The 12,479-nt window shown below is 42.2% G+C and overlaps 1 protein-coding gene across 1 annotated transcript in view; it reads left to right on the top strand.

Annotated features, from left to right (window-relative positions):
- ablim3 (actin binding LIM protein family, member 3) overlaps positions 1 to 12,479 on the top strand; it is a 228,124-nt gene that overhangs the window by 185,458 nt on the left and 30,187 nt on the right. Inside the window, exon 18 of the mRNA XM_034181319.1 lies at positions 8,521 to 8,540. Coding sequence (XP_034037210.1) covers positions 8,521 to 8,540 — 20 coding nt within the window. The remainder of the gene's footprint in view (positions 1 to 8,520; positions 8,541 to 12,479) is intronic.

The following is a 12,479-nucleotide window of genomic DNA, read 5'->3' as shown; positions in this document are numbered from 1 at the left end:
TGTATATAAGTATTCACACCCTTTACTCAATACTTTGTTGATGCACCTTTGGCAGCAATTACAGTCTCAAGTCTTCTTGAATATTATGCCACAAGCTCGGCGCACCTGTCTTTGGGCAGTTTGTCCATTCCTCTTTGCAGCACCTCTCAAGCTCCATCAGGTTGGATGGGAAGTGTCGGTGCACAGCCACTTTCAGATCTCTCCAGAGATTTTCAATCAGATTCAGATCTGGGCTCTGGCTGGGCCACTCAAGGACATTCACAGAGTTGTCTGGAAGCCACTCCTTTGATATCTTGGCTGTGTGCTTGGCTGGGCTGTAGCCCCAGTCTGAGGTCAAGAGCACTCTGGAGCAGGTTTTCATCCAGGATGTCTTTTGTATATTGCTGCATTCATCTCTCCCTCAATCCTGACTAGTCTCCCAGTTCCTGCCACTGGAAAAATGTCCCCACAGCATGATGCTGCTACCACCATGCTTCACTGTAGGGATGGTGCCTGGTTTCCTCCAAACATGGCATTCACGCCAAAGAGTTTAATCTTTGTCTCATCAGACCAGAGAATATTGTTTCTCATGGTCTGAGAGTCCTTCAGGTGCCTTTTGGCAAACTCCAGGTGGGCTGCCATGTGCCTTTTACTAAGGAGTGGCTTCCATCTGGCCACTCTACCATACAAGCCTGATTGGTGAATTGCTGCAGAGATGGTTGTCCTTCTGGAATGTGCTCCTCTCTCTATAGAGAGCTGGAGCTCTGACAGAGTGACCACCGGGTTCTTGGTCACCTCCCTGATGGAGGCTCTTTCCCCCGTTCACTCAGTTTAGATGGGCGGCCAGCTCTACGAAGAGTCCTGGTGGATGCAAACTTCTTTCATTTATGAATAATGGAGGCCACTGTGCTCATTGGGACCATCAAAGCAGCAGAAATGTCTCTGTACCCTTCACCAGATTTGTGCCTTGAGACAAGTCTGTCTCGGAGGACTACAGATGATTCCTTTGACTTCATGCTTGGTTTATGCTCTAACATACACTGTCAACTGTGGGACCTTATATGTAGACAGGTGTGTGCTTTTCCAAATCATGTGTAATCAACTGAATTTACCCCAGGTGGACTCCACTTAAGCTGTAGGAACATGATCAGTGGAAAAAGGATGCACCTGAGCTCAATTTTGAGCACGGCAAAGGCTGTGAATACTTACGTACACAAGATTTATTAGTTGTTGTTGTTGTTTAATAAATTTGATAAATAATTTGATAATAAAAATCTAAAAAAAAAATTTACATTGTCATTATGAGGTATTTATAGAATTTTGTGGGTATGAGAGGAATTTTTAGAAAAACAAAAATTTCATCCATTTTGGAATAATGTGGGGAAGGTGCAGCACTGTGAATACTTTATAGATTCATTGTACAGTATGGTTTTAAGTGTTTCCACATTTTAGGCAGCAAAGATGTTGCACAGCACCACTATCAAATGTCAAGCACCTCCTTCTAGCCTCTCAGATGAGGTTGGAGAAGGTCTCACAGAGTTTGGCACACCACTACTCAGTTTGACAGTGCAACAATCATGTCATCAGTCTTGTCAATGCCAAACCTGGCTGATCAGTAAGTGTGTGCAATGCTTATTCCATGCCAACATGTAATAGATTTCTTTCCCCTCCATCAGGTTTTGTGAAAATTAGTCCCTAAATTTGTAATTAACCCTGGTGCTAAAGAAACCCGCTAACCAACAGATATGCGTGAAAACACAGAGGTTAAAATATGTCCTTGTATGATGCTTGTGACAACAAATGACCTACAGCTTCACCACTTATGGGTAACATGATAATCTTTTCACTCAAGAGAATTTGATTGGATCCATTTCCTGCCATTACCCTAATATGCCATTTCAAGTCTTACACATGTGTATTGACCTTGTGATTATTGTTATTAAAAGCTTTATAAAGCTACATTTTTTTGTCAAGTCAGTACACAAGTGGAAAAGATTTTAAATTTAATTTTAAGTCTAGTATGTCTTGCACTTTTGCATGGATGACACTTGTGCCGAGGCCTCTCTTCATGTTCATGTTTCTTTTGCTGTGATTGGCTGACGCTGGCTCCAGGCTCTGAGGGTGGCAGACGTTCACCATATTACGGCCACGAGGGGCAGTCAGGCACCCCCACCACTAATCAGCCCCCAAAACATTTTCATGTACCAGGTAGGACCCCTCATCATTTCATTGCGCCACCCAAAATTTTACATTACTAGGGCTGAATGATTTTGTGAAAATATCTAATTGCAATTTTTCTGACAGCTACTCTGATTGCAATTTGAGTTGCAGTGACATTTTTGAAACTTAAGCTTCAGTTCACTATGCACATGTAAGTCATGTGATGGAGCTTTGCCACATAAAAGAACATTGAAATATTACTCAGTTATATTAATATTAATCACTTCTCAATGGTGAACATGACTGTCTGTTACTCAGTGATTCTTATTTCAAAAGGATGGTAGGGGCTAATGGCCCCTCAGTGCCTGAAGTAATGGGCCATTTTCTCCATATAATTGGCTCTTCTCAGACATCTGTGTGCTTATAGTGAAGCAGAATAAAAAGTAATAATAATTCACAATTTGTAGATCCACAACTTAAGGCACTTTACGTTAAAGTTAAATATATGCAAATTTCATATTTCATTATTTTTGTTATATTTCATGTCATTTGATGTGAAACATATAGATCATAAATAATGTTTAAAAGGTTAAAACACATTAATAATGGATGGATATAGGATTTGTATAGTTCATAAACTATACTTATAGTTTTAATCAAATGAAGCAGCTCCATCAGGCAACCATGCGACAGTTTAAATTTTTCATGAAACGTTTTTGAATTGGATAACATCTCTTGTAACTTGAAATTGCTGTGACTACCGCTACCTAAGCGATTTTAAATGTCCTTTGAACATCATGCCAGAATGCCTTCAAACTTCTGCTCAGATTTAAAATCATCTTAGGCAGCATTGCTATTTGGCAAACATCCCATCTGTTAAATTGTGCATTGATTCATATAAAATGCCAATGTTTGTAATTAGCTTGGTTGTATTGTGTTCTGCTGCTAGTGGCAGTAAACTCATTTGAATATGCAAACAGCATTTCAGTACAATCAATTGATACGCTTTTAGGGTAATGTTTTGGAAGTGCTCTAGTATTTCATTTAAGGATGCGTTTGGGAGACTTTTGATGCAATATGAATCACTGGATTAAAGGGATGAAACAGATTCACTCAACTCGGTGGCACTATCAACCTTTGTTTTCTACTTCCACGTTACACACAATGGTCCATCTTAATTACATCATCACCCAAAGTCTGTTAAATATATGTTCAAAAACAGCTGCAACAATAATCACAGCCTTTGCAGTTTGCTAATCGCGTTAGTTTAAATCATGATTTTGGTTAAAATTCAACAAATCGTTTAGCCCGACACATTGTCCCTGATTTCTTCTGCCATATTTTTCTAATGCAAATCATTCTGTCTGTCATTGTGAAGGAAGGAATTGTGAAAATTACATTTTCTTTGCACAAGGCATAATCAAAAGCTCAACTCAAAATGCATCTTGAACTTCTTTAACTTCCTTTTTGCAACTACACCTCTTTCTCCCCTTTCATCATCCAAAACAGAAACTGATATCCTTTCATTTGTCCTCATTTACTCCTTCACGTTTCACCTCTCCATTTCCTCTTTCTCTCCTCAGCCACAGGGGACCCCAACATCTACAGGAAGCCTCCCATCTATAAGAGAACGGGTACAGTGCAGTTAGCCCCGCCTTAGCCTGCCTGTCCTCCTGTCAGTTTAGTTGTGCTGTGTTGGAATTCTCTGTGTAGATGTTTGACTGAATTCTCAACATTTTTCAATGGCTCCTTCTACCTTAATCACCGAGAATCAACGCTCCACTTACAGCATAGTCGGATATAGAAATGTTAATGCTGAGCAGGTTGCACAGGGAAGTTTGCACAAAGTTTAGCTGCTTCAACTCCTTCAAGGACATCATGCTTGTTGTTGTTGTTGTTGTTGTCTGGACACGTAATAGTGTATGTATATAATCATAAGAAAAGCTTTTGGAGAATGGTTTGGCAATGGGCACCAATGCAGAGAACCACAACAGAAGGCAAGCAAAAACAGTTTTATTGTTCCAGAAAGTGCCAAAACAGCTGCTTTTTAGCAGCAAACAACCCGGCTTGGTCTAAAACAGGCATCCAGGTGATCAGTCCAATAGGGAATAGTCAATCTGAATGACACAGCAGAGGGGTTAGGTTCTGTAACAAAGCATTTTCATATAGAACATTCACTCCAAAGGCAAAAATTAAGAGCACAGGATGACAGCAAAGATCTGTAACAAGAAGTCAGAAATACTGAGAGTCAGCACTGTAACAAGAACGCGAGAGAGCAGGAGGAACCTAATACAATCTGGCAAGGAGGGAGCATGCTAAATGCAGTTTAATATGCGAGTAAACAACCAAACACTGAAGCGCAGAAAGTCATGAAACAATAAAGGCAGAAACAAGAGGTTAACTTACACAAAAAGAACATGAAATTAAAAATACTAAAGAATATTGACAATGAGGGAGAATTTGCCAGATAACATGGAGAATAGTAATAATATCCCACTGACAATAATACTACAGGCAGAATAACATCAAGAAAATGGCCAGAGACAGGATTTTGCAAGAAGAACAATACGGTGATCGAAGCAAAACACCAAAATGTGACCCATAACAGAGAGAGTAGATCTTTAAATTTGTTGATAATTTTGAAACTACCACAAACTCTAGCCAGCCTGTCTTTGATCCAAGGCACAATACTTCGCAGATTTTCACTGAAAGTCCTCAAATGTTTCTGAGATATCCCACTCACAAAAAGACACACATTGGACCTTCCATCCATCCATCCTTCCAAACACAAAAATTCCCAGAATGGCCAACAGTTTTTTACTTCTCAGTGACTCCCCAGTTTCCTCCTTGGACATAAACAGAATTGTCAAGTGGGACAATGCACTTGTCCTGTTACACCACTTGCACCACTGTTATATTATCTGATGTGCCTTTTTAATATTATATTTTAATACTGTATAATATTTATTTCATTACTGCCTTGGGGCGATGTTGTGATTTGGCACTTTTACAAATTGAATAAATCGAAATTTAAAATTACTTATTGTTATTTATCTTTTAAGTATTACGATACCGATCTGGGAGACACTGTGCTCCTTCTGTGTTTTTATAATGATGACAATAAATTGAACTTTGATTTTGACCCTGGCACAAATTGGTAAATTTAGGACTCAAAACCTCAGAAATGTATCTTCATAAAAAAACAAAACAAAACAAAAAAAAAAAACTGAAGGCATGCTTTTATGGATTATTACTCACAAATGCAGTTTCTTCTACATCGAGACACACAACCCAGTATTTTGGCCTTCTGTTGAGGTACAACGAGAGTGCTGCACCAGCCACATTAGTAATTAGCTAAATGCAAAACAGCAGTGAGTGTGTTTAGTTTCGTGTGAATGCCTCAAGCACATGTGTGTGCTTGCTTCTGTGTGTAGTTCCTGCTCCGCGTCAGGTTCGTGTGTGTTTTGGAACAGGATATGAATAAAGTGAAGGCTACTTGAGCGTGACAAGTGTTTAGTAAGCGGGATTCTGAGGACACACAACTCCCCAGAAAAGAACAAAACAATGGGATGAAAGCACTGCGGAAAATCATCTTGTAATTGTATTTTATGTTTGCTTTGGTGAAAACAGACTTTTATGCCTCGACCTCGTCTCATTAGCCCGTGGTCGAGTCTGACTTAAGCAGACGCAGTGATTGCTTTTTAGGCAGACAGCTGCTACATGCGTTGTTCTGGGGAAGGAGCAGAGGAAGTTGGAAAGGGAAGTCTGATTTCTTAATTGTGTGGATTTATGTTGTCGCTAAGTTGAATAACCCACTTGTGGTAAATCAAATCAAATCAAATCAATTTTATTTATATAGCGCCAAATCACAACAAACAGTTGCCCCAAGGCGCCTTATATTGTAAGGCAAGGCCATACAATAATTACGGAAAAACCCCAACGGTCAAAACGACCCCCTGTGAGCAAGCACTTGGCAACAGTGGGAAGGAAAAACTCCCTTTTAACAGGAAGAAACCTCCAGCAGAACCAGGCTCAGGGAGGGGCAGTCTTCTGCTGGGACTGGTTGGGGCTGAGGGAGAGAACCAGGAAAAAGACATGCTGTGGAGGGGAGCAGAGATCAATCACTAATGATTAAATGCAGAGTGGTGCATACAGAGCAAAAAGAGAAAGAAACACTCAGTGCATCATGGGAACCCCCCAGCAGTCTAAGTCTATAGCAGCATAACTAAGGGATGGTTCAGGGTCACCTGATCCAGCCGTCACTATAAGCTTTAGCAAAAAGGAAAGTTTTAAGCCTAATCTTAAAAGTAGAGAGGGTGTCTGTCTCCCTGATCTGAATTGGGAGCTGGTTCCACAGGAGAGGAGCCTGAAAGCTGAAGGCTCTGCCTCCCATTCTACTCTTACAAACCCTAGGAACTACAAGTAAGCCTGCAGTCTGAGAGCGAAGCGCTCTATTGGGGTGGTATGGTACTATGAGGTCCCTAAGATAAGATGGGACCTGATTATTCAAAACCTTATAAGTAAGAAGAAGAATTTTAAATTCTATTCTAGAATTAACAGGAAGCCAATGAAGAGAGGCCAATATGGGTGAGATATGCTGTCTCCTTCTAGTCCCTGTTAGCACTCTAGCTGCAGCATTTTGAATTAACTGAAGGCTTTTCAGGGAACTTTTAGGACAACCTGATAATAATGAATTACAATAGTCCAGCCTAGAGGAAATAATGCATGAATTAGTTTTTTAGCATCACTCTGAGACAAGACCTTTCTAATTTTAGAGATATTGCGCAAATGCAAAAAAGCAGTCCTACATATTTGTTTAATAGGCACATTGAATGACATATCCTGATCAAAAATGACTCCAAGATTTCTCACAGTATTACTAGAGGTCAGGGTAATGCCATCCAGAGTAAGGATCTGGTTAGACACCATGTTTCTAAGATTTGTGGGGCCAAGTACAATAACTTCAGTTACAACAACACGAGATGCTATTTTTTGCCATTTCCAAGTCATTTAACCTTCATGCCCTGCAGGAATGACTAGTAAAAAAATGTTCATAAGACAAAGATTCACTGTGCCTTCATCACGTCATGCCGCAAAGGCTTTTCAGCTGAGAGTCACAAGACAGGTGTTGTGAAGGTGTAGGAAGACGGACCCACAACAGGGGGCATTAAATGAACGGACAATGGATAAGCCAAACAGTAACAATTTAATGTTGTGAAGTGCACAACGGAATACAGACAAATACAGTTTTGGTACCACAGACAATTATATGTTGAGTGACGTGTGGGCAGGCTTGAGGATAGGAGACGTCCGTCCTGAACCGAGCTGGATCCCACACGGCCTTCACTGCCAACGGATCTGAAGAACACCGGAGCTGCCAAGTCCTGGATCCCCAGGTGGCCACCGTCTCCAGCTGTCAGACCTGGTACTGCTGGCAGAGAACAGAAACAGTTTTGATGAGTGTGAGTTCGCACACTCAATAATCCCACTGTCTGTGTTCTTTAGGGAGGGAGCACCTCCACCTCCAATCACACACTCGTGCAGCTCCTGTCTAACCACTTATTTGGTTGGGGTGTGAAGCGAAGCCGTTGCTGATCACGCCAAACTCCAATCCCACCGATAAGGCACACCACAGGAAAGCGGCTGCAAAAAGAGTTTAAACTAAGACACAGTTTACAGTGTAGCAGAGAATTACCTCTTCTAGTAGCTGATATCTCAGCGAGGAGGTGGAGTTGCAGTCCGGCCTTTTTGGTGAGGTTGATGAGTTGGCTGAGTGACAGCTGGTGCTGATGATGTGTGACAGCTGTCACTCCCAGTGGCTTCGACGCCCTCTCGTGCTTGAAGCCCGCATTTCAAGCAGGGCGCCATCTGGTGGTGGTGGGCCAGCAGTACCTCCTCTTCAGCGGCCCACACAACAACAGGGCCACTTTGGAAGAGGACAGTTTGTCTTTCTCACTGACCTGCATGTCCCTGTGTTTGTTGATTCATGATGTTAACCTCTGTAGGTGGTGGTGGGCCAGCAGTGGTGGTGGGCCAGCAGTACCTCCTCTTCAGTGGCCCACACAACAGGATCCCCCCCTCAACGGCCTCCTGGTGCCCGACCAGGTTTGTCCGGGTGCCGGGTGTAGAAGCCGGCCAGGAGGGCCGGGTCCAGGATGAAGCTCCTCTTCACCCAGGAGCATTCTTCGGGTCCGTATCCCTCCCAGTCCGCTAAGTACTGGAACCCGTGGCCCTTCCGATGGACGTCCAAGCCGGCTCCCCGTCAATGATCCGGGCAGGCGGCGGCGCCGGTCCGGGGGCACAGAGGGGAGAGGAGTGGCAGGGTTTGAGTCGTGACACATGAAAAACCGGATGTATCCGCAGTGAAGCTGAAGTTGCCAGCTTCACTGCGGATACATCCGGTTTTTCATGGACTGGATGGACTGAGGACCTTGAGGATGGTGAAGGGTCCTATGAATCTGTCCTTTAGCTTTTGGGATTCCATTTGTAGGGGTATGTCCTTTGTGGATAGCCAAACTGCCTGCCCGGGCTGATACGTAGGGGCCGGGGCATGCTGGTGGTCTGCATGGGCCTTAGCCCTCGTCCGGGCTTTGAGCAGGGCAGAGCGGGCGGTACGCCACACCCGACGGCACCTCCTCAGATGGGCCTGGACCGAGGGCACCCCGACCTCTCCCTCCACTAACGGCAATAATGGGGGCTGGTACCCCAAACATACCTCGAATGGGGAGAGGCCGGTGGCAGATGACACTTGGCTATTATGAGCGTACTCGATCCAGGCCAGATGGTCACTCCAGGCCGTCGGGTGCGTGGAGGTCACGCAGCGGAGGGCCTGCTCCAATTCCTGATTCATCCGCTCTGCCTGCCCGTTCGTCTGGGGGTGGTACCCGGACGAGAGCAGACAGCACTTAATCTTTGTCAATATAATTCATCCACCTGGTTGGTATTGTATTTCAGGATGCTGATTAAACACTTTTTTTTTTCTTTTTTTTTGTTACACAGGGAGTCTTGCTGGGTCTGGTGGACCCTTTGCATTTTGGGGCTTGTTAACTCAACATAATCACATTTTTTTTTGTTTTTTTTTTGTTAAAATACTCAGCAGATGTTTACTTCATCCCAATTGCAAGTAATATAAACAGCACATGTGTTAGGTTTGTTCCTTTTACCGTTGTTAAATCACATTTATGAATAGAAATGCAACTCCTTTTTTATGTTTTTAATTAAAATGTAACAAAATAAGGAAATGCAATATAAAACAGGCATAATTTAAAAAATTATTAACAAATGTGCAAATGAATCAAGTTTTCCAAAATCTATAATGTATTTTTTTATTTCATTACAAATTTAGCCTACTCAAGTCAGTTTACACATAACCATTTTTTTACTAGTTTGTGAGGTCCTACAACTTATATACCAAAATACTACAGATTCATTATTATTATTATTATTATTATTATTATGATGATGATGATGATGATGATGATGATGATGATGAAGAAGAATGGCAATCATAACTATTTATATATGGTTTTTCCAAGAATAAATGCATTAAACAAAGGAAACACCAATAACAAAAAGTACACTACAAGGATACACAAAAATCCCAAATTAAAGAGCTGATTAAAAAAATCTAATGGGCTCACATTTTTTATTGTAGTGTTTCTAATGCTGTAGGACACCCATCATCTTGTATCTGTGTCAAATAACATCAGATATGTTGACCATTGCATCTTTTTTGTCCATCTTGCTTATTTTTAAATGTATTTATTTATTTATTTTTGGCACACCACAAACTGAGCCCTTAATGCAAAAGTCTACTTTTCACGCTTCCATCTGTGTCCATTTGACATTTTCTGTTGCCCAAAGTGCATAAAAAAAAACAGACAATATGTTGACCATCACACATTGACTTGTCCATATTTCTTATTATTGGAATTTAAACATCCTTTTGGCACACCCCAAAAGCTGAGGGCTTCCTGCAAAATTCCACTGTTAATGTCTCTACCTGTGTCCATCTGACATTATCTGTTGCATCAAATAACATCAAATATGACATGTACTACAGATTTATTTGTTTTTTACAATATAAATGCCCTTATGTTAAGTAACAGCACATGCAGTGGTGTGCACATGTGCTACACTGAGCTCCTGTCTGTTCATAAACTCACCCCCAGGGAAATGCTCTGTTAAAAAGTGAGTTCCACATGCAGAAAAAAAGGTGTGACTTATACGCTGGTGTGACATGTACTCCTGTGCATATATACATCATTGACAGAGATCTGATGTGTAGATTTAAAATCCAGAGGTTGCATGAATGCCTGGTGTAACTACAGCTTCAGAATCATCTGTAGTGCACTCAGAGGCCAGAAGCTGACATTGCTAGAATTGAAATACATTGAAACAAAGCGCACACTTCATCAGTCATATTGATCCGCCTGGTACTGCATGTCTCCCTAAGCTGCTATTGACTTTTACTTTTTTCTTGATTCAGCATTAAACACATCTGATATAATTTTACTCTAACAACAGATACATTTATGTGTTGCTGTGTGTAATGGCCTGTAATGTACTATTCAGTTTACACGTTTGCTACCTGTATAGAAAAATCCTTTTTAGTTTTTAGCATTTTTATCCTTGGGATCTCTGTGGGTAGCAAAATTTTACATTGTCACAGTCACCTTTTCTTAGGGGACACAACAGTAATATTTCCCTTTTCTTTTCACCTCTTTTTTATTGCATCCAATCACTTTTATTCACTCCAATCCACCTTCTACTCCAAATTTCCCGGTGATGTTGGCACACTGTAAGTATCTCCGTCCTGTTGCCATTTCTCTCAGTTGGTGCTGTGTTTGTACTGCTTCTTACCCAAACTCTGAAGTTTCAGTCTGCTGTCAAACGTTGCTCTGAGTGTCTGTGTCATTGGGCCTCATGTATCAATGTTGCGCACTTGTGGCGTAAATTTACGGTGTAAATTTGAAGTACACCAAAGTTGCCGTGATATGTATCAAGCAGTGCGCACCTGCCCATTTCCGGCATACGCTTGACGTGACCTTGATAAATGCGGCGGGTGAAAACAATCGTAATTATAATGAACACGCCCATAAATATTCAGACTCCGCTTCAGACACACCCTCATTTTACGACATGGAAGCCAGGAAGACGGCAAAGAAAAAGAACTCCACCAATCATGACGCGTGCCAATAGAGCGTCAGAAGTGGCCGTCATATCAGTTGTTTTGTAGTATATGTTGTGTGGGCCGCTGAAGAGGAGGTACTGCTGGCCCACCACCACCAGAGGGCGCCCTGCCTGGAGTGCGGGCTCCAGGCACCAGAGGGCGCCGCCGCCTCACGTGAGCAGCTACGGTGACAGCTGTCACCCATCACCTGAGACAGCTGACGGCAATCATCTGTGGGGTATATCAGCAGGACGGCACCTCCACCTCATTGCCGAGATATCGTTTCTACCTACGAGGTAACATATCAAAGCTGACGGAGTGTATCCTTTTGGATTAGTGTATAGTTTGTGGATTACTGTTCCAACGAGAGGTGGAGGTAACTTCCCTGCTGTTCGGAGTCTTGGGTGCAAACGCGCCCCCATCTAACTGTTCTTTGTTCCTCGCCAGCAGTACCAGGTCCGACACGCGGAGGCAGTGGCCACCTGGGAGTTCGGGACTTGGCGGCTCCAGTATTTCCGGGGTCCTGTGGCGGAGGAAGCCGTGTGGTTCGGGTCTTACCTTGGAGAGGCGTCTCCTATCTTCGAGCCTGCCCACACGACACTTTTGTGAATTGACTGTTGTCCATTTCGTGATTGGTTGTATTCGTTGTGCACGTTCACAACAGTAAAGCCTTGTTATTTGACTTTCTCCATTGTCCGTTCATTTGCGCCCCCTGTTGTGGGTCCGTGTACTGACACTTTCCCAACAGTATAATCAAAAAAGTGTTACAGTGGTCCCTCGTTTATCACGGGCGAAGTCCGCAAAGTAGTCAGCGTTATTTTTTACAATTATTATAGACGTTTTAAAGCTGTAAAAACCCCTGTAAAACCACTTTATACACTTTTCTCAATCAGGCATGAACATTTTCTCACTTTTCTCTCATGTGTAAACACTCTCAAAGTTCAAACCTTTGTAGAGAAATAAAACCAACCTGTTTTCTGGCCCAAACATTTGTTTGAGAAATAAAAAATATAATGTTTTCCTATAAATAATTATGATGGCTTTTAGAACTAATGAATTTAATTTTAATGATCATACGAGGTTGGACACATAAGAAATTATTAATAGTGACTGACCAGTATTTCACAGTTTCCTGATCGCGCCTCTTTTTCCACTGAGTCACACCTCA

This window comes from Thalassophryne amazonica, chromosome 11, assembly GCF_902500255.1.
Source record: "Thalassophryne amazonica chromosome 11, fThaAma1.1, whole genome shotgun sequence".
NCBI classification, from domain to species: domain Eukaryota; kingdom Metazoa; phylum Chordata; class Actinopteri; order Batrachoidiformes; family Batrachoididae; genus Thalassophryne; species Thalassophryne amazonica.
This window is presented reverse-complemented; position numbering and strand designations above follow the sequence as displayed.